At 42.9% G+C, this 23357-nt stretch overlaps 1 protein-coding gene across 1 annotated transcript; it reads right to left on the minus strand.

Annotated features, from left to right (window-relative positions):
- Nucleotides 1-59: 59 nt before the first annotated feature.
- On the minus strand, nt 60-23343 carry itsn1 (intersectin 1 (SH3 domain protein)). Its single transcript, XM_077614203.1, has 45 exons — nt 23161-23343; nt 19805-19862; nt 19532-19624; nt 19334-19397; nt 18804-18964; nt 18530-18724; nt 18384-18459; nt 18208-18308; nt 18056-18119; nt 17843-17980; nt 17300-17394; nt 16988-17127; nt 16774-16896; nt 16522-16671; nt 16257-16397; nt 16093-16180; nt 15660-15799; nt 13214-13338; nt 12804-13078; nt 12544-12707; nt 12298-12312; nt 11491-11738; nt 11136-11400; nt 10576-10772; nt 10407-10486; nt 10161-10333; nt 10030-10075; nt 9816-9937; nt 9389-9512; nt 8987-9181; nt 4911-5032; nt 4741-4847; nt 4582-4683; nt 4410-4491; nt 3962-4060; nt 3804-3887; nt 3651-3734; nt 3408-3539; nt 3253-3333; nt 2749-2870; nt 2586-2668; nt 2420-2503; nt 1799-1863; nt 1620-1728; nt 60-1531 (listed from the first exon to the last, which is right to left on the minus strand). The coding sequence occupies exons 2-45, from the start codon at nt 19830-19832 to the stop codon at nt 1383-1385; spliced, it is 5331 nt and encodes a 1776-aa protein (XP_077470329.1). The 5' UTR covers nt 19833-19862; nt 23161-23343; the 3' UTR covers nt 60-1382.
- Between the last annotated feature and the right edge of the window lie 14 nt (nt 23344-23357).

Below are 23357 nucleotides of genomic sequence, written 5' to 3' on the forward strand. Positions count from 1 at the left end.
GTCATAAAAATAGGTTGTATATTTTTAAACGATTGTGAATACATTCTAAATTAGTCATCTTGGTTCAACTCAAGTTTATTTTGAACTTTATGAACACTGAAAAGACAACAACGTACGTACAGCATTATTATTATCATCTAAAGCGACGATTGGTCGTTTCTCCACGGTCATATATTAACTCTGTCTCAGTAGTATTTGTACAGCAGCCTTCCGCGGCAGACAGTAAGAACGGGTCATTAGCTTCATTTTAGTACATTGTGAGTGGGGGGACAAGGGAAAAGACAAGATGAGGATATTTCCATCATTGTGAAGACACGCAAAAAAACTCGCTGACGTCTGATTGGACAATGGCTGGTCCCTAAGGTAACTATTAGTTGTTTACAGCGTGGGAGAAATGTGGCACGGGATGCAATATTTCGATTGGAATTGACTAAAGTCCAAGTCAAATTGCCTCATTTGTATTTTTTCCTGACTGATATGATGAAGGAAACACATTATTCCCAGTAGTTTAAAAAAGAATTCTCTTCATGGTTTAAAAGAAAAGTGAATTATGATCACAGGGAAGAAAACCAGTGGTTATATGTTTGAAAAAGGCAACAAAAAGGGAATTCCCCGAATATTTATCTTTAGGTGAACAAAAACAAGTCATTCACTCACTTACGTTTCGTACCGCTTAACCTCACAAGTTAAAAAAAAAAAAAAATGCTAAAACGAAAGTAAAAGAAAATAATGTTTTTAGGTAAAAAATATTAAATTATCATCATACATTAAAAAAACTTTTGGGTAAAAAAAATGGAACAAAATGGAAAGTAAAAGTGAAAACAAAAGTAGATTGTCTTCATTTGAATAAAAAAAAAACAAATAATAGCTTTTTAGTAAAATGGAATGACTTAAAAACAATGCCTAAAAGGTAAAAAAAACTATATACTCAAATGGAAAAAAACGTTAAGGTTATTGTAAGAAACAAAATTGACAAAAAAAATCTGTTATTCATGAAAGCACGTACGTGTATACTCACACATTTGAGGGATTGTCACCGGCATGCGTATCTGAGGGAGGAACTGCAAATTTGGATGTTCCCTTGAATTAGCCGCTAGCAACAAGCTAACGTTTTTTTTTATCCATCTGGAATCAGCCAACAGAAAAAAAGTCAAGTTCACGCTTACGTGGCCTCCTGTTATTTGCATTGCAGATTTAGCTTGAGTTCTGCCCTACAAATGAACGCTTCTATGCGGCCGCGAAGATGAACAAGCGAGCTGCCTCGTGGTCCGACCTACCAGCTGACCATTTTCAACTTCTACTGGTGAATCAATAAATAAGAATGAGAATAAAAGAGCAGTCTTTCTCTGTCTCGCTTTCATCCCAATGATCGTGACGTCATTTCAGGGCTCCTCGAAGAGCTGCAGGTCGAGCCTGACCACGATCTCGCCGGTGGGGACCTCGTGGAGAAGCAAGCGCTTGGTGATGGGTCCCTTGGAGCCTTGGTCTTTCTTAATCTCGGCCAATCGGATCTCAGTCCTCCCCAGGAAGTCTAAAAATCAGGATACACACATTGTAAAGTTTGAAATTATTCCGACAAAAAACACGTGCATATTCTGGGAAATTTGCGGAGTACGCACCGTCGGGCGAGAACTGGTCCCGCTCGAAAACAGTGACGCAGAGGACATCCTGTTCCAAGTCTTTGATGAAAAACTGGCAGTTGGAGTTCCACTTGGGATTCAGCGTGTCCTGCCATCAAAGACGACTTTGTTAGGGAAATGAACGCCGCAAATAAAACTTAAGTGAGCTGCTACTGTACCTGCAGCGTTTTGGTGATGTGGCACTGCGAGCCCATGGTGACCTCACAGTAAGGATTGCTTTTTCCTGTCACAAAAAAAAACAATGTCACTTGATGCCAAGCTAAGATAAAATGGACCAGGGGAGCTCAATTGAAATCCATGCCGAGTAAAAGCACTAAATAATTAAAATAATCATTTTAATGTAGTTTTTAAGCAACAATTGTATTAACACAGTTTTTAAAAGATTAATAGTAATTTAAATATATTTACAATTTACACACATGATGTTTTGTCTGTGTTCTTTTAGCAGTGATCAAAAATAAGTCACTTGCCTTCTTGTTAAGGGTTGCATTGGTTATTTCAGTATTTTAACACTTACATTTTAGGGATTTATTTGATGTTGAATGACTTCAATTATGCATTTCAAGAATAATATATTTAGATTTGTATGTATTTTTCTTGTTTTACAGATTTATTTCAATTTATATTACTTTCAAAATTAAAATAAATAAATAAATAAATATTGGAAAAAGTGAAAAAGTTCATTTTTAAATGAACAGGTACCTATTTAAATGCCCATTTAATTCTGTTAATAAGTTATATAAGGTCCTCCATGCAAAGACTATTTAGCTTTTCATTACCATGCGAGCGACACGGCTTGAGTTCAATTCCCTCCACGATGTTGACCATCAGCCTCCCGATGCCGGTTGCCCGCTGGGAACGCACTGAAGCGGCACAAAGCACAAAATCAGCACAAGTACAATCAAAGAAGAAAAACAACTGGCGGAATGAAAGGAAACGGAGCACCCAGATACGCCTTTTCCCTCTTTTTCTTCTCCGTTTCGATGAACAGTTCGGAAGCCGCCTTGATCTTCTGGACCCAAGCCGTTCTGCGCCGCACACATACAATCACAAGGCCCTAAATATGACACCGGTCTCGTTTCTAGGCAAAGTTTAGTCTGCCGATTACCGCTCGTTGATGCTCTCCGCCCTCAGGGTGTAAACTCGATCGATGTGGGAGATGTGGAAGAGGGGCTCGTCCCCCGAAGGGTCCGTCGGGAGTTTCACCAAAACTTCGTTGAGGAAGATGGGCTGCGTCACATGAAAATTTTGTTATCTTGTTTGCTTTTCAGACGCACCAAAACTACAAACTTACATGTTTTTCAAGAAAAAAAATGATCTTGCATAAAATATAAAAAAATATTTTCATGGGGAAAAAAAAGTAAACTATTACAATTATTACTTCATGTCAAGAAAGTTTAAAATGTTTCTCAAGACCTTTCACAATTTAAAAAAAAACATTTTTTATTGTGTACTTGGAAAGGGTTAAAATAAGTCAATATATGACAATATTAAAATTGTGGGTTTTTTTTCTTTATAGACAAAATGGAATCTTATAGTGCAAAGTTATATTAAAAACATATTTCTTTTGACAAAATAAACCATTATTATATAATAAAGCAAAAATTCTTACCGTCTTGTACATGCGGTACTGCAGGTGCGTTTTAGACGAGAAGACTTTGTCGGATCCGGATGAGCCCAGAGGTTTGGTCACCTGAGACGCAGAGAGGAAATTGCGTTGGCATTTTTTTTTCATTGACATCCTCGGCAAGAAAATACAGGCGTCACCTGCGTGAGCAGCAGGAAGTCGTTGAAGAGGAAGCCGTAGAGCTCCTTGCTGCTTTTGGCTTTAAAGAGTTTGCCACTGTGTAGAAACTTGCGTGGGCCCAAACAATTCGTCACCGAGTTGAACACCAATTGCTGCAAAGTCAATATTAAAGCGTGTCATTTCCAGCTTTTGAGTGTGGGCTACTTTTTTGAATCTACATTATTCATTTTCTTGGAAATGTATGTGAAAAAATTGTGGAGTACCTCCGACAAGCCTTCACACTGAACGTGAGCTTGAATCCACTCCAGACGATCCGAGTTCTCCTTCTCCCTCACGCCCTCGTTTACCTGTACACATAAAACTCTTGCCGTCATCTTCTTGCAGCCCGTGAAGCAGTATTTGAAGAGAGGAATCACCTGCGAACACAACTCCTCCGCCTTTTCCAGGGCAGCTTTCAGGTGACTGTGGTCAGGATGCGACTCAGGAGTGTTTTCCAAGATCTGTTTGCCGCGAGGAAAAGAATGGAGTGACGCCTGTTCGGACGCAGGCGTGCGAGTGAATGTGCGTAACATACGTTCTTGATGATGAGCGGGTAGCGAGTGACTCTTTGCATGGGCTTGAGCAGAAAGCTGGAAAGAGGCATCCCCTTACAGCGAGGGTCCATGGCTAATCTCTGAAAGAGACACACACAAAACATGTTGAAAGTTATGTTATTATACATCTAGAATTTTGGCAATAATTTAATAAGGCATTCAACACGGAAAAAGAAAATAAAGCGTAATTCCTCAAGAGCGGTCGAACACAGATATTTGTTCCAAGAAAACAATAAATAACATATATACATATTTATAAAATGCATTATGAGAGGTTTTTTTTTAGAATAAAACCATATTTTTTATGTCATTTTTATTTTCAACAATGTATATTTTAAATGAAGCCATAACCTATGGAACAATAGTGTAATTTTCATTGAAAAAGTGCTTGCAAATTTTTTGCTATACTATTTGAAATCAAATTATTACCTTCAGAAAGTCTTTAATTTCAGGGTTGTCGTCTGTTTTCTGTTGAATCAGCGTGGCTCCGTTCAGCTGACACGAGCAGAACCTGCAGGAAACCATGGGCCGCATGTTGGCAAAGGCCATCCGTGCACCGGCTCGTCTAATATATCAACATATACCACATAAACGTCCGCACCTGATATACGGCTGCATGTGCGGCAACTGGTTGGTCAGGATGTCTCCGATCATCTTGACCGGCATGCGATCGCCGGACATCTTCTTCCTCACCCTCAGAGCTCTGTGAAATTGTAGTTTTTAGGTGGGATGAGAACCTTTGACAATGTGCATGTCTTACTTGAGCAGCTTGATGTTGCACATGATGAGTTCCTTCCAGTTGACGAAGATCATGGCCACCTCCTTCTCGATCAGCAACTCGCAGTCCAGCAGGGGCTTGTGGAAAATCTGAACACCAGACGACGAGGTTGTCACGTCACGTCACGTCAACATTCCGTTTGTCCGTCTCACCTCCGTGACAAGTTGCAGATCGTTGACGTAGTTCTCCTCGGTGACGATGAGCTCGTGGATGTAGCCCTGACGTTTTCTCTCCATTGGACTGAGCATGTCAAGCAAGTGAAGGTCAGCGCACCCTAAAAAAACACAAATGCACAAACATCAGACTTAGGGGCAAATATATATATAAAAAAAATACAATACAATAAGAAGTTTACATACCTGAAATGTGAATACACAGAAAATATAGTACTATACTGACAGACTATACTATAATTTCTGACTAAAATCAATTTTTTGCTTTTATGCTGGTATGAAAAGGCGGTAATCAGGAGGACGTGGTTTGTCTCGGACAGTTTTAATCACCATCAGACTGAACACCTCGCACAAAAGCAGGAGAGATTAGCACCGCGCTTGCTTACATTCATACTGTACATGGCCTTCATTCTCGCCTTTCTTTTTCGCTCCAACAAAAAGCTCGCTCGCGCCTTATTTTGAAAAGTGGGGCGCAAGTGCAGTGTGCTTTCATTTGGCTGTTCGACCACTCATTGGCTCATTAGAGTTCATCAAAGTTCATCCAGTAAGAACAGTGAGAGACATTTGGCTCAGCTCAACACTGTCAATCAGAGAGGAGCCCGTGTGAGATTCCAGCATGTTAATAACAACTATATTGCATATTGAATATTTCACCCCCCCAAATAAAAAAAATATTTCATAAATCGCTCCGTTACGCTTGCGGTGTACACAATAAAAATGAAAATACTGTCATATGGATAATCAACAACAAAACTATGGCAACCGATATAGGACTACTAGACTGTTGCCATGGGAACATAAACATAATTAGGTTCTTGAGCTTCAGTGCCATTGACGGTGGGTGAGGTCCAATCCATTTGAAGTGGAAAGGGGTTGGCAGCCTACCAGTCCGGATAGATTGGACGTCCATCACTGTCAATGGCACCTGATGAATTAAAAAGTTGGGGGATCGGGAGGTTGACATCTGGTTTGTTTTAAATTCACTATTCTGATTAAAAGCGCATGGTACAATTGCACATACAATTTGTAAAATCCTGATTACAAGATGACAAGCAAGTTCAAAATGAAGTTGGAAGAGCCATATGTAAGAATTGCAATTGAATTATTCATTAAATTAAAATTAAAAATTTTAACCGTTCTAAATGGTTTAGTTGAAATTTTCCCATTTTAAACCGATCTAAATTTTAAATCTATTGATCAGGGCAAAGAACAAGTAAAAATGTATACTACATTACATTATACATTAATTGGTACTTTAAATTGAAATGGATAGAAGAGTTTTGCTACATATTCTGAATGTAGTGAAATTTTTTAGCTTGACTTGATTGACTCTGATTGAAACATAACAATGTTATAACCACTTGTAATACAGAATGTAGCCCAAGTGCACTTTCACCCAAAATAAATTTCTCTTCAAAATCTTACATATGGCTCCTTTAAAATAAACTCAAGGTTGTAGTGCATGACGGTTGGCGACAATTTTGAGTGCCATTGAGGTAAAAACTGAACTTTCTGTTTAACTCATGACAAATGACAAAAATTACTCCTCTATTAGTGATTTAAAAAAACAAAGAAATATTTCATTGCAGTTACAATTACTGACATTTTTGTTTGTATGCTGAGAATTTGGGCAAATCTGCTTTACAGCGCACAACATGCAAAATAAAGCTGATCTTTTTGACCTAGAAATTTTAAAAAGTAATGGAATGATTTACTAGTACCGCATGTTTGAGTAGAACCATCGGATCGTCACGGCGACAGACGAGCCGGTAAAAAGACGTAAACAAAAACGACATAAAGTAAATACATTTTTTAAAAACGATTGTTGGTAACAAAAGGAGAGGGTGTTGTTGTTAAAATTCCCAAAGTGTACCGTGTGTTTGTATGTGTTTCCTGCCTCCCCTCCTTCGTCTCTGCTTGAGAAAGAACGCAAGGAGAGGAGGAGGTGGGCGGAGGAATCTTTGGCCGTTACGTTACGCGTCGGAAAACGTTGTCCAGCAGATAGTGGGTCTTTCTGTGAAGCTGTGGGGAGGGTACGGGTTAGTCGGGGGGGCAAGGGGCTGGGGGGTGGCACACATTTGACACAGGAAGAAAGCTGCTGTGGGTGGAATTTTAAAAAAAAGAAAGAAAAATAGCAAAGCGGGAATGTGCAAAGGAGGGTTAACGGCACACTGAAAGGAAAATCAGGACAATAAAACTGTATATTATTTTAGAATGTAATATAAAACGCCAAAAAAGGATTAAAATTTGTGAGGATTAAAATAATTTTTCAATATTAGTAGTTTAATCATATGAGAATTCGTTTCGATTTCTCCTGAAAACAAATTTGAATAGATTTTGTAGAATCAAAAACAATATTGTATTGTAATTTTGTCTATATACATAAAGAAATGTTTGTTCTGGGGGAAATGTTTAAAATAAATGATTGAGGAGGGCAATATCATTTTTCTAAGAAAATTTTAAGAACGGCAATGTGACGAAAAAATATAAATATATATAGTAGTAAGTATTTCATCTTCCAAAATCATTTTGGACCTCAAGTAAAACCTTAAAAATGTATTTCTCCAAAACATGAAAAAAAATACAACTGTATTCTCCTAGTAATTTCAGTGTGTCTTTAAAACTCCAAACAGGGATGAGCTGAGGTGGACTAAAATGACCATTTCCATAAAGCCACAAAACGACCCACTATCCACCTCACCACCGCGCTAGGACTGAGGCGTGCGTGCGTGCGTGCGTGCAATACAGTCAAAGTCAAACACGTCAACAAGTCCAATCATCGACGCTCCTCCTCGCCTCGCCCTTCCTTATCGCCACACGCAAGATGGCGGCGAGGCAAGGTGGGGCGGAGCCGCGCGAACAGACAAGAAAGACGCTTAACGTTTACAGTCGGTCAGTCGGTTTGTCTGTCTGTCTGGCTCTGTGTGTGGCCTGTACGGGTGGAGGAGAGTTGCCATTTCCGGGTCATGTGACCGCTCGCTGTTGTCCCATTGCTTGAGTGGCCTAGTGGGCGTGGCCTAGTGGGTCTCTTTGAGGGCTTTGAGGAGAGGGGGGTTCTGGGTAATGATATGATCCTAGAGAGAGGACGACAACAACAACATCAACAAAAACAACGCAAACGAAAATAACAACAACAACAACAAGAACAACAAATTGGGTGCTATGTAAGTGAAGCATGCCGTGACATCGTCAAGGTAGAAACTTTAGAGCGTTATCCAGACGGACATTTACGTTAACGATACTTCTTTAAACTACGTTAAAAATTGGTATGTAGACACGGGTTGTGTGTCACATGGTCGTGGCTAACGTTCGCGTGGAGTTTAAGTCTTTTCGGACTGAAATGCAACAATGGTGTGCTATACATTTGCGATAAAGAACTAAAGTAGATTGCGCTTATTGACACCTTGAAGGGGACAGATATGTTATGCGGTTTATAATATTTTGATCCAAGCTACAGTAACATTTTTGGCCACCAATCTTACATTTGGCACCTTTCATTCATTAGTCAATTAACTGGAAATAAATAAATAAAATTACAGGGCTAAAGAGAAATATCTAAATCTATTTTCACGTTCATTAATTTCAATGTATTTATTTATTTGGGCGGGGAAGGGGTGACAAAGGGTTTGTGACCGACCCACATTTTGGCTCTAAAGTCTCTCCAGCTATGGTCAAACATGCCAGGGTTGGGAGAGTGGAGTGATACATGCGGGAAGAGAGAAAACACCTAAAGCTAACAAATAAAAACGTGCACGAACCCACACACAAAAAAGCATATGAACACACACACACACACCATCCAGAGGTGGTGTGTGACTGAACTGGGGATGTTTTCAAAGAGGCCCAAAGGACGACGAGGTCACTCGGCGGGAGGGAGGGACGGCGTCTCCACCACCACAATCTGGTGTGTGTGTGTGTGTGTGTGTGAGTGTGTGTGAGTGTGTGCGTGTGTGTGTGAGAGAGAGGGAGAGTGTGGTGTGGTGTGTTGTGTGTTAGACAGCACACTGTGACGACTTTTGACTCGGTATGCTTCTTCTGTGTGGGCGTGTACTCACACTGTGTGCTGGGGTCCGTGTCAGTGGTGAGCTTGACATAGTTGCTGGGAAAGAGACCCTCGCGACCGTTCAGCTCGCCTTTCCACCAATCGCAGTCGTCCCTGTTGAGCACGGTGATCACCTGACCCTTCTGGAAGGCCAGCTCGTCGTCGTTCTGCGCCACGTAGTCGTACATGCCGATCACCTGGCACATGCCTTTGCCAACAACACGGGTGGGATTAAGTCATACGTTTGCATTTCTGTTCAATTCAAAATGTATAGAAATTATTTTTTTACGTGCAATGCTCAGAATTACTATCACGTCGTGGAATATCTGTGTTAAACATTTGTAATACATTTTGTCAAGCGTGTCAAGCTGCGTAAGTGGTGGAAAAGTTTGTGTGAGCATCTGTGTTTACATACTGGGGTTGGCAGGGACGAGTTTGGGCGGCATGGGCTCAGTGGGCGTCGTCTTGCTGGTGCTGGGGCTGAGCAGCTTCACGTAATTGGCCGGAAACCAGCCGATCTGGCGCTTTTTTCCTCGGGCCTGAACCAATTGCAGCACGTCAGGCGCCCATTGAATCGATTTAATGTGCATAGGTATTTATCCGTTTGAACTGAAAGCAGTGAATGATTATTTTTCATTTACACCAGGAGGGGCTGGCAGTAAATAATCCCTGCCTAGATCTCCTAGTCTAAATGTATTGCGTATCAATCACAGCCAATGCAGCCAATGAGCTATAAAATGTAACCTGCAGCTTTTCAGTGTAGATGAGCAACAGTGTGGACTGAGCCTTAAATGAAACGGGTCTTGATTTTGGCTGTTTTACTGCCACATCTCTTGTTGTACCTGAAGCTCTCCCTCCCACCAGCCTCCCGGGTTCTTCTTCCTGATGAGAATGAGCTGGCCCGGGGCTAAGGTCAGCTGCTCAGCTCCAGTTGCGCAGTAAGGGGCAATGACTTGGGCAATCTCTGATAAAGAGATGGTGGGGGAAGAAGCAAAAGCATCAATAAAAGTAATAATTACTAAGAAAAAAAAATACTGCATCATCATGATACATCACCTGGTTTCTTGCCAAGGCTCCCCGTCTTTCCTGCTGGCCCCAAAGACTGGAGACAGGGGAAAAAAATCAAACTCAGGCAACGGACATGACCATCTCACCTCGTGCGGCATCTTATCCTGGCTAAACCTCACCTCTGACGAGGCGTCTCGTGGTTTGACGTAGTTAGAGGGGAAGACGCCTGTTTTTCCTGCCACCGTGCCTGTCCACCAGTCGCCTTCCTTTCGGGTCACCGTGACGACGTCTCCCTGCTGGAAACTCAAGTCGCCTTGCTCGCTGCTCTCGTACGTGTACATGGCTATGTACTCTGCGCAGACACACAGTGAGGGACACGTAAAGAATCCGAATGTAGCCGAGTCTGTTTCGTGTAATAGGTTTACCTTCTCCCGACTCTGTGGGTTTGCAGGGAGTGGGCGAGGGTCGTTTTCCGTTGGGGGGGCTTTCTGACACCATGCATTCACTTAAAGGAATAGAAGGAGGAGGGAAATGAACATTTCTCATCGTAGTTTAAAGCACAAGACTTCAGAAAGGAGAGGTGAGGAAGCCAACCCTGCATTTTTGCCGCGTACTGATGAAACAAGTGGGGCTGGGATCGAGGCTGCTACTGGAGCCACCAACGGGAGCGCAAGCGGGGGCGTCATGGTGGAAGAAATGAGCTTAACATAGCTTTTAGGGAACCATCCTCTCTGTCCGGTCTGGAGCTCTCCCAACCACCACATGTCCTGCTGCTCAAGCACCGTTATAATCTACGGAACAAAAATGTGCTGGTTAACTTGGGCGTCCAATCCATTCGAACTCGGGAATTGCTAAAAGGGTGACTATATCGCAAAAAAACAAAAAAATTGCAGAAATGTCATCTTTCTGTTTTTGAATGTCTTATTGCCAAGATTCCACTCGTTTTGAAAGTTTGATTAAAATCAGTTAGAAAATATGGAGAAAGCAGAAGACTATCAAAACCTAACACGATAGAAAAAATTAAATCAGTTTTGGATTACACACCCCAAAAAAACCATCAGACCTAAAACTATGTGAGAATGTGTTCACCCATGTCAAATTGTTTTAGACCATCAAATAAGCCAAACACAAGAAAGAATCGATTTAACAGTGACCTCGCTTTTGTTGAAGTTGAGGTGGTTGTCCTTCTTGGCTCTCCAGGGGTACAAGGCCTGAGCCTGCAGACCCTCCACCTTCTCCCCTTGACCGAGCACAGGAGAGGGCGAGGATCCCGTGGTCATGGTGGCCGGCGTGAATGCCGAGCGTTGTCGCAACTGAGCGGACGGAACGCCGAGGGACGGATTCTGGGCGGCGGAGGAAGAGGTGGGCCAGGCATCCCAGCCCTCGCTCTCCATTTGGCTGCTCGTGTTTGATGGCCAACTGTCAATGTTCGGTAGAGCCGTAAAAGAACGGTTGGAAAATGTGGCCCTTTCTAGTTTCAAGTTACAGGATAATGGAACGATTCCTTACGTGGTGTTAAAGTCAGCCCAATTGCTGTTGGCGGATGACGTCGATGAGGAACTTTGTCCGGGTGCAGGGGGAGGAGGCGTGTTGACGGGCTGCTGGGCCGACGTCGGGGCGGCCGAGGCGGCCGCCCGCAGGCTGACCGGCGCTTCGTTGTCCGGTATTCGCTCTGCATAATTGGCTGGAAACCACCCGGTACGGCCCCTGAGCTCTCCGCCTAGCCAGCCCGGCTCCCCCGTCTGAGACTCGTCCACCTATCGAGGAACGGGAGATGGTTAGGGTGGATTGGCATGCAAAGCTGCAATCCAGGAGTGGTAATGTACCAGGATGTGAACTGTGATTTGATGTAACATTTTGTAAGGTCTCATATGCAAAATAAAAAAAAGGCTTATGGTAATCAATACGGAAAATGGATGAATGAATGTGTTGTTTTACCAATTTCAATGGTGAAGAAAATAGGATTATTGCACACAAAAAATAAAATAGGAAAGCACAGGACATTTTATGAAATATCAAGAGGGATGTGGAATTATGTATAAGGAATTATTATTTTCCTCCAGGGTGATGTGCAATGGGAAACTTGATTATAATACACTCAAATTACTTAATGGGATAGGAAACTTTTTTTTAACATATAACAGCTTCAAAAAACAATTTTAATTGTGGGCATGCTGGTTTGATGTGTTTAATTCATCCAAATTCATAGAGGATCAGTCAAGCCATTATGAAGTAGTTGAGTGAATCGATGTGAGTGAGGATAAGCGATTAAAAGGTCCGCAACACTGGGGGGTTCGGGGCAGGTCATGCACTTACCCATTCCCCCTTCACCTTCAGTTTGCACGACAGAGAAGAAAGCAAAGTGTTACACACGCACACAAGTGTACTATGAAAGATACTCCTCCACACTGTCGTTGACCATAGTCATTAATGAAATAATCTTTTTCTGCCAATACTAAACTCACAAATCCACATTGGTCTGGTTTACTGTTCTACCCGATTATAAATTGATGCCGGTTTATCTATATTTCCCTTCATCCTAATTGTGTGCATGCTTCCTACCATGATGACGTCACCGGGAGCAATGCTGATCTCATCGTGGCTACGAGCGTCAAATGGGTACAGCGCTCTGTAGTAGACCACCTTCACCACCGCCTGCTGTTGCTCAAAGCTGCTGACCGCTGCTGCCTTCTGTTCAAACAGGCTCGCCACCGGAGCATTTTCTACTTGTTCGACAAAAATAAATAAAATGAGTACTAACCAAGGAGAGAGCAATAACACAAGTGCAAATCTCAAGAACAGTCTTTTCCGCTGACACTAACCTGTCGAAGCCCAAGGATCGGTCGGCTGGCTGAAGAGCTTGTTGAGTTTCTCCTGCACGTCCTTTTTGCCTCGACCCTCCTCGTCCTTCTCCTCGATGGATACGGCAGTCTTCCGTCCCTCAGCGTCCTCCTCCGAGCTTCTCCTCTTGCGCTCCTCCTCCTCTTGAGCCACTCTGTTGAGCCATGCGTGGGGGGCCGACGCAGGGCTCGGGGCTCTCTGGGCTGAACTCCCTACATCTTCGTTCCTCCAACCCATAGCTTTGTCTGAGGACAACCTGACATTGACAAACAGAATACATCAAATAAGTGACAACATTCAACTATATCTATACCTTTTTATTTATTTATTTATTTTATAAACCAGGCGGGCTGCCAGTGACCTTTTTTGGGTGCACTGGTTTAAGTCCTACCTGCTTTCTTGCAGCTCGGCAGATTTCCTATCCGTCGGCGTGTGCGTGCGTATCATGGAGTGGGGGTCTCCTTCCACCTCTTTTTGCTTCTGCCTCTGCTGCCGGTTGTGTATCTCCCTCAGCTCCTGTCAAGCAACATGGGAGATACAGGAACCAAGAGTGGTAAGGACGAGTGGGATAGGATTGGCTGGTGTCAATGGGTTAACAACAACAACAACAGCAGCAGCAGCAACGACAGGCGGCGACAACAGCGAGATGTACAGTATTAGTTTGGGGGTTCATGTGCAGTTATGACAACCAACTGTGCCATTCGAGAACTTATCTGTCATCCAAGCAGACTAAACTGGACTAGACTGAGGAGGTAACGCGTTAAAATCACTCCACAACAGGAAATGAGGAGACAGTCTGCCATGCATACATTCCTGAATGCAGTGGACCTCTGCATATTGGTGATCTGGCATTCCCAATTTGACCCGTTGTTTTGATTTCTTTTTGTATTTTTGGGGAGGCCTCTTCGCAATGTTGCAATATACGTAAAGTTGGGTATTGGCGCAAGATTTTGGGTGAGTAATCTCAATGCCATTTAAACTATCATTATGGGCAATTATAACTTTAATGGCATGGATGTTCAGGATCCATGGATTTTTTGCAATTCATGATTACCCCATTGGTCAAACAGTGGAGGTCCACTTTCCATGTGACAAGCACACACTGAAGTACAAAAAAACTCCCCTCTGCTTTTACTCTACATGTCAGATATAGAACACACCACTTTTTGACTTATCAAACGCCAGTCAAAACTGCTTAATTAGTACCAAAATGTATATTGGTCTCCATGTTACCTATCTCGATGGAGAGGTTAACGGGCAAAAGTGTGAAGCCGAAATGTAGCATGAAATTTTAAAATGAAAGGCTGGGAACTGTGGATGTTAAATATGAATAAAATCCTGATTGACATTGCAACAATTTTTGCCATGGAATGTCAACGACTTATACAAAACCAGCATACGACATTTACACAGCATACCAAGGATCAGTGCATGCATGTCAAGCCTCAGCAAGGGCAACAAAACCACAACAACCTGTTGACACTATTGAACTCCTCTATTGCGACAACCAAATTCCCCACATCATCTTGTAATTTGATCAGTGGCACTATGAAAAATGTTTGCCCAGACTATAAGGGGACATATTATGGAAAGCACTTTTTCCTTCAATATTTCACAAATACTCACTCATATTGCTCTCCTTAAATCTAGTCTACTTTAATACCTCCACCCCAAAACTGTCAAAACCAAGTGAGAAGTTATTTGCCTATGAAGTGTCCTATATTAATCCAATATGCGAGAGAAAAATCCACAATTTTTGTCATCAAAAGGCCAAAATGCTAAGTAGTGCCATATTGATTTCCAGAGATAATATGTCTCCTTTTTAATAAACTGAATTATTGAATGTTTGGGATTCTCATCAATTGGGCCACCCCAGTCGCACTACCACCTCAGTCCAGCAGCGTCAGTGTGCTCTACCTGTCTCCCTCTCTGCTCGTCGTCAAGCTGTCGTCGCAGGGCTTCTATCCTGGCACAGTGGCTGGCATAGAACTCACACAGAGACTGGCATGGGCAATGGAGCAAAAAAAGGGGAAGAGTGCGGAAGGGGAATAAATAAAGGAGTAGAAAACAGAAGGGTTCATTATGCAAATCTCAGAATTATGACGGACGGAGATGTCAATGGAGGAGGGGGGGGGGGGGGTTATCGTGCCAGAGACAAGCAGCATGGCAATGCGGGGAGGTTGAGGAGTCAAAGGAAGAAGGAGGGAGGCCAGATCAAACATTTACTATTTACTTCACAACAGCCTGATTGATGGCTGCTGTGAAGATCCACCGGCAACATCAGTCCACATCCATTTGAAAACATATTAACCTCATTTAACTTTACAAAAATTGCAATTTACTGTGACGATTTCTTCCCTCCAACTAAACCTCCCCCTGACTTGACTGAACATTTTGCCACTAAAAGCACCATTGCCTCCATCTTCCTCTTTCAGCTGGTCAAAATAAGACTAATTCTTCAGCAACAAGCATTAATAGGCTTCACACCAACACATACACATCAGTGTAGATATGCAAGGTAAATAAACACCACACAAAAATGTACGTGAACATTTAGCCTAGGGCTCTCCAAACTAATTCGCAAAGGCTTAAAGACAAAAGACAGTCACTTCCCTATAAAAGGTTAAAACCTTTCTAAGAATACTTCTGAAAGGGCCTGAATGCAACTTAACTAAATATACTAACATGGGTCAATCATGACCCGCCTTAAAAAAATCAGTTTGTTACCTATAACAAAGTTCACGTGCTTTACACCAATACTCGCTGTTGAACGGCGATGTTAGGAAAAGTTAGTTATCGTTACCGATCGATGAATACATGGATTTGGCTTTGACTACCTTCAACTGAATGTTGAAAGCGTCGATTTCCAGCAGCTTGGCCCTGGTTTCCCTCTCCACGGTGTCAAGTTGCTCTTTGAGCTGCTGTCTACTGGATTCCTTTTGATCGACGGCCTTCTGCAGTGATGACAGATTGTCACCTGCACACAGAAAAAAAATGACATTAATTTATATTTGGATGCTCGAGATAACTAAAGAATGAAGTAAGGGATGGTCATTAAATTTGCAGGGTATTTTTGTAATATGAAACAGAATAGGTGATTGTATTTCGGGGTAATTACGTCAAAGATTGCACAGTTCAAATAGGAATTTCGTGATAACAGATGTATATACTCAAATTTGCAGTTAGTTGATGAGAAGAGAAAGAATGGCGTCATGTTGGGGCATAATCGCAAAAGTAGGCTGCCAACTGGTGATGGAAAATAATACTTACGCTGCAAGCTGTTTTGTTGAACCTGTTTCAGCTGATCATTGAGACTCTGCTTATCAGGAATTAGATTACCAAGCCAATGCTGGGAGTCCTGTGGTGACATAAACATGTGTTAAATGACGGGTCGCAAAGAAGGAAAAGATTTGCAGGGATGTTTCTGTACATACTTGGAGCTGTTGTTGCAAAATTGTGATTTCAGCGATGCGCGTCTCCCTGGTCTGATTGGTCTGCTCCACTTCCCTACGCTGAGCCGATAGACGGAGGCGGACGTCTTTCAGTTTGCCCTCTAACTGACTCTTTTTGTCATTCTGTGGCGTGGAAGGAAGCAGGTAATTGCATTTATCTGTGAAAAAGCTGTTAAGCTAAAAGGCACACTTCCTGGTGACGCATTTGAATTTGCCAAGAGTGTCACCTCTTGGGTTTTGGGATTACCAGAGCCTCCAGTTCAAACTCCAGGGTCTTCTTGCGGGCTTTGAGCAGAACGATACTCTCTTGCTCTCGGTTCCTCTGAGTCAGAAGCTCCTGACGACGCTGGCGCTCCCACTCCAGCTGCCTTTGCCGCTCGAGCTCGCGCTTAGCAGCCTAAATGACACCGACGAGCGAGGGAAGTGGAGATTGACAACTCTATTAGAGCGCAAGTCATGCTAATGCATCCCTAGTCTGTTGTTTGGAGTGCACTGTTACCTCTCTCCTCTCGATTTCTTTGCGCCTCTCTTCTTCCCGATGCCGCTCCAGCTCCCTCTGTCTTTCCAGTTGTTTCTCCAACTCCTGCTGCCGCCTTCTCTCTTGCTCCATCCTCTCACGCTCCTGATAAAAAGACACAGAAGAAAATGGCTCGTTTCCTCCATTGTCAACTCATTGTCAACAGCTTCTGATCCGTGTGCTTTGCAGGACCGACCTTCCTCTCCTGTTCTTCCCTTTCCAGCGCCGCCAGCCTTTCCTGTTCTTTCCTCTGCTGCTCCTGCAAGGCCTGGCGTCGCTTCTCCAGCTCCAAGTTTCCTCGCTCAAAGTTCTCCCTCTTCTTATCCTCGAAGGTGACTGTGGGGGAGGCAAAAATAACGTTAATACAAATACATTACGGTGATGGCCACAGAAACCTAGTTTTCTAAGTTGAAGACATAGGATATTTTATCAGTAAAAAATATTTTTTTCCCAATGACATTATGTTTAAAAAAAAATCTGTGAGGCAAGTACAACGCAACTCCCGCACCTGGAAGTTTCTTGTCCAGATTGCTCTCCACCTCCTCCTCCGCTTCCTCGGAAACACTCTTCTGGTCCGACTGTACGCTGTCACTTCGCACACGCCTGAAATGACACAAAAGGAGAGTGGTGTTGTCATGTTTTGTCCATGTATACATAGCCAGGTTCCCCCAAAGGCTTCGTAAGCCTGGCGGGCAGTCAGGCTTTTCTCGACTCAATGCCAGACTAAAACTGCTACAAAAGAAAGTATAAAAAGCACACACGTTTTAAGCGCATTTTAAATCTGTCTGATGATAGAGACAACGTAAAAAAATCAAATCAAATAGTCAATATCTGAACAAACCTTCTGCACCTTTTGGCTTTTTACACTAAAATTGTATTTTTCTTTTGTTTGTGAAAACTCTATCTCAATTATTGTTAATAAATGGCTTCAAGACTGTGCCTTATTGTAAGACTGTGTTTATATATTGACAATAAATGTCTGATAATAACACACAATAATGTATGTGCTATGTGTGCAATGATTCCAAAAATCCTTTAGTCTGATATGCACCTGAATGTAGGAGGGATGTAATCAGGTGGCAGGACGGGGGGCAGAGGTAGTCCAGACATGGCCATGTCGATGAGGTGCATGGCCAAGATGAATTCCTCGGCTGTTAGCTTCCCATCTTGGTCAATATCCGACAGACTCCTAGAAAAAGAAGATGTGTCACGCTTTATTAGTGGGCCAAGTTTGAATTAAATAGAAGAATTCTAAGGACGAGACCATATTGAGGCCAGCTGGCCTTGAGGAAGACTGGACTGCATGAGAATGGTGCGTGCCTGCGGACCTGCAAAACAGAAAACGGGGGAAAATGTCAATCAACGGACATCCTTGAGGAAAATGAAGGACGTTTGTGAAAGAGCGAGTGAGCGTACCAGTCAGGTGGCCGCTCATCATCTTGTCATGGGAGTTAAACAATTGCCTATACTTGAGTCTCGACGATTGAGGGACGGCCCAGTCGATGGGGGTCTGACCACTGTGATGATCAACAAATGATAAAACATATAACGTTATTGTTCCAAATGCACCACGTGGCAAGTGTGCGACATACCCGGTGGCATCAAAGGACGGAGCCTTCTGCAATTTGGTGCTGGAACGGTTAAAGGAAGCCTTGTTCACCGAAGAAGCTGTTAATGTTGAAAGGGAAAAGAACAAAGTATTACTATAATCACGGCAAAACTTTGGTGAAGGTGTTACCTGGGTGGGAGAAGGTTGAGATGGGGTGCATCATGCCCGTGGTAGGGGCTCCGTTGGCCATGGGCGGTGGCAGCGGAGGTGGGGCCGCCGAGACTAAAGGCGGCGAAACGCCGACGGGTAGAGGAGGGAGCGGTAGAGGGGGCACGCCTGGCAGAGAGGGCCCGAGGGGTCCCAGGGAGGGCATGGGGGGCATGCCTGGAGAATGGAAGATAGACGTACACCCTAGTGGCAAGATCTATAATTTGTCATGTATACATCTACAAGGATGCCTTACCAAAGGCAGCCTGTGGGGGTAAAGATAGCGGAGGCTGTTTCATACTGGGGGGTAATGCAGGAGGAAGGGGGTGACCCTGGAGTTTAAGCTTGATGAGCTTCATGGCGATGGAGAACTCGTGGATGTCCATTCGTCCGTCACTGTTCATGTCGGCCAGAGCCCTGAAAGCATTAAAAAAAAGGACGATACTTCTATAATTTGACACAAAAAAAAGATTTTGTCAACCATGTATTTTGGAGTGGACGATGTAAAAAGGTACAATGAGGAAAAATGCTAATAAACCAAGTATAGAAGTCCTGGACTTAATTTTCTGTTGAAATGACAAAATGCTATCAAATAAATACACAATGAAGCAATCAACCCATTTTGAAAATTCTGACCATTCCAACCACGCCTAGAAATTTGACACACTGTCATTTCTGGTAAATGTTGTCACATTGCTGATAACATCCAACCAATCATATGTTGCATTTCTGAACATAGCGGTGAGTGGCTCAAGACGTTTCGTTAGGGTTTGTGAGCTGACTCACCAGATTTGTGCCAGAATGGGCGGCGGCAGTTCGGACTGCAGGAAGAAGTTCCTGGCCTGATCTCCTGACAACGTCAGCACGCACGCACAAAGAGGAAGCGAGCACAAAGGAGCACATATTATTCCGCCGCGGATGACCTTGAAAAGGTTGTGGAATTTAATGCATGAGGCCCCAGGAACATAAGAGGGCGACAATTACCCGTGATGTAACCCCCCGCTGTGGGAGAGAGGCTGTGAAACTGCTGGTCATGTTTAGCCCGCTCATCCACCGAGATCAGGAACACGTCCGGGCCTGGGACCCCGTCAAACATGCATAGGTATTGACAGGAAAAAAGGGGGAAAAAATAAATGGGGGGGGACCGGGGGAGAAAGGGGAAGGTATGAAGAAAATGCATTAGTCATGAGTTTCATTTCCTGTGGAGAGGATTCCTTTGGAGGGACCGCAAGATGACAGGGTGTTGCATTTACTGACCCGTGAATGCAGTGGGGAACTGTGCCATGGTTCACTCGGTCTTTTTCACAAACACAACCTGAAAAGAAAAAAAGAAACGGAATTTAGAGGAGCAGTTTTATTAGCTGAGAAACTCAACTTCAAAATGGCACTAATATACCAGAAGGTTTGGGTTCATTAATGGAAACATAAGATTATCAACATGATAACATCCCAACAGTGTAAATCAGCAATTTCAAGACAACATGATGCAATAACAACCTGCTAATATTACAAGATTTGACATGTTTGACTATTTTGTAGCTGAAAGGGAAAAGCATTCTTTTGCAAAAAATGATGGTTGACGTTTTCAGTTTCAATCGATTTGATTGGACCATTGCCAGCATCAAACATCCGCTTCTATTTTGGAAAAAGACAATCCACATTTTCTGACTGACCCATCAGAAAAAAAATATGACCACATCCAAATGAATTAAAACTGCTAACCACGCCTTACCAAGTCAATGACACAACCTTGTGCGTGCATGCATGTGGCATAACTCTCGCACGAGTATGTTAATCAGATCCAGATCTTGCAAAACCCACTCAAACCCCCCTCAAAAAAGCCCACTTGGCCCAGAAGACGCTGTAAAAACTTCAACCTGACCTTCTACAACTTTGTGCCAGTTAACAGAAAACACCGAAATGCCTAAAATGTCAAGAACATCAACGCTATTGCTGCATCTATAAGCCTACGGAGGTGTGCGTTACTGGACGAAAGTTTTTATTGTCCGAGCTGGAGGACAAAGTAACCAGCTTAAGTGGGTCAGAGGGACAAAGCGTACGTACGCACACACTCACATACGATTACAGTTGCGAGGCTCAGCGGCAGCGAAGCAGTTAGATAACTACAACAGAAGGGTGGTCAGTTTTTAAAAGATCTTAGATTTTTGAAGTTTAAGTTGCTGTTAGATCCAGACCAAAATACAATGGAATCGTTTTTGTTTAGTGCAGAACTTGACAACAACTGTGCAAACATCGTTAAGTCTTGGGGGGGACGTAAAACAATTCACAGAGCAATGATGCTCACCGAACAACTTTACCCATAATGCCCTTGGCTACAGAAGTTTGTTGCATGTAAAAAAAATGGGAGATTTTAGAACTTCAAGCTAAGCTAAATTGCTCCTGGTTTTCATTCTTTCTTAAAAAGTACAAATTGAATTTTAAAACATTGCACACTCGTTTACGATGGTCAACAATATTCTCGTCAGTGGTAATGATGGCAGAAAAGAATCATCCACACTTTGCGTCAGCCATTTTTCTTTTGTTATGTATGGAGAATCAGTTTGTTATGATGGGATTAGTCCAGATAATTAGAGCAGGGGGATGGAAGCCAGAATGCTGTTATCAAGCCTTGCGGCAGTTTAAACCAACGACACACACACACACACACATGGAAAACAACAGCGATTAAGGTTCAGACCCATTCTCGGCCCCCTTACTTGCCCCCGTGACCCCTCTTAGATATAAATGTTTATGGATCTAAGAACTGCTAATGACAGTCATGCCCTGGAAAATCATATTGGAGGATCAACAGTGCGCAAGCTGTCGTTATTAAGACATCAACAATTGTTTGAAATTGACAAAAATGTTGACGTTTAGGAAGCGTGTTTTCCTACATCAAACTGTGTTTTTTTGCATTAATCAGCACAGTTGTTCCTGGCCTCTTCCCAAAAACAATATGAGGTAGATCTTTTACATTTACATCATCAAAAAAAAAGCTGTGAAAAGAGAAAACACACTTTGGAATGCTCCTATAACCAACCAGTCACTCAGTTGACCTCTTGTGTTATATCACACATCAGCCTTTTATTGAAAGTCAAATTATACTATGTGTGTGCTCTCAGAGATGTTGTACAGAACTGACTAATGCAACCTCCCACAGCAACTTAGCTCTGGAGTTGACACACCGACACTTACTTTGCCCCCCCAACCCAGTGACACATGGCAGCACATTCTTATCACATTACTGTAAAGTGGTGAGGTCATACACATGAAACCAGACTCGATTTGCCTACCTGCTTCTTAATCCACCTTTTGCACACCACAAGCTAACATTTAAAGTGAGCAGACATGAAATCCATCCAAATTACCGTGGGATGTACGTTCCAGACCCACCCGAAATAAAGAAAGTAGATTTTCGGAACTGCCCGGTTGGGATACAAAAATGGAAATGGATTTGCCGCCAATGGGTTAAATGTGGCCTACAACAAGGCATTTAAGTCATGTACTGTCTCATCTTGAGCAGTAGGGGGTACTTTGTAAAAACAGTAGATAACGCAGATAAAAGAAGCAGCATTGCATTGTTGTATAGTCTTGAGAGCTAGAATAAAAATAAATAAAAACAATACAAAACTATTGAGTAAGCATGCATCTTAAATACATTTACTCCAAATTGCTTCTCGATGCACGAGATGAGGATTTACAAAGACAAACTTACTCTGTGATTATCTTGGGAAGTTCTGCAACTTGGCTTTAAAAATATCTACATTCATTTTTAGACAAGAAAAGCAAGCAACATTTTGACTTCAAGTGAGTTTTCGTGCAAAGATCTAACTAGTACTCAACTTGAAGAACATGATTTGTAGTCACCTAAAAGTGTCGGACAATTGTGAGACATCATCAAAGCCAAATTCTCCCTTTTAGAATAGGCTTAAAAGTTGCAGTTGAACATGACTTATGTGCTATCTGGGCTGCATATGTAATCAGGACCTGGAAGACTAAAACAAAAGCACTTTAACTTTCTTACAAGCATCCATTGTTACCATAGGAACGGCTCCACACTGGCATTTCCAGTGAAGGCTTAAAGTGACCCTTCCGCTAAAACTGGCGTGCTTAGTGACATTAGATGGACATTTAATCTCCATTTAATGTGACATTTCCGCACACAGGGGCATTTTCCTACGCAACCATTTAAAGGGATGGGCAGCCTTCAGTAACATCCAGCTAACGTTAAACCAAGCCGAAGCTAATTTGGAGGAAAAAAATCATTTCGGATTATTAACGTGATTTGTCATTTTGTGTGTTTTTAGAACATAAATAACATCCGAGTGTTCACGTGAGGTCAACGACAGGCTGTGCAAGATGCAGTGATTTAACGTTAGCCTAGCGACGGCTAACACTTTTCTGGAGAAAGAGCTGATCGGCTACCGTGTCGGCACCGCGAATAACAGAATTGCACGCCGGCAAAGTCGCACTGTGTCCGGCCACGGCGAGCGAACGATCGGAGTAACTAATAGGGGACGTCTACACACTTAGCATGGAGGCTAACACGGAGCTAACGTCAGCCCGCTACAGGGGACATTCTTTCGCATCCCATCCAAAACACGTCCACTCACCTCATAGTGACGCTTTCATGGTGAAATAGTGCACAAAGTCCCTCCTATGCTCAACTTGAAGACAAAGGTGCCCCCAGATCGGATAGTTTATGTTCCAAAATCTCCCCTTTTCCCTCCTGATGAGATTCTCCTCCTGCTGGTTCCGAAATCCCGACCGAACAAGCAAGACAGCGACCGAGTACGATCAGGGACACTTG

This window comes from Stigmatopora argus, chromosome 11, assembly GCF_051989625.1.
Source record: "Stigmatopora argus isolate UIUO_Sarg chromosome 11, RoL_Sarg_1.0, whole genome shotgun sequence".
In the NCBI taxonomy this organism is placed as follows: domain Eukaryota; kingdom Metazoa; phylum Chordata; class Actinopteri; order Syngnathiformes; family Syngnathidae; genus Stigmatopora; species Stigmatopora argus.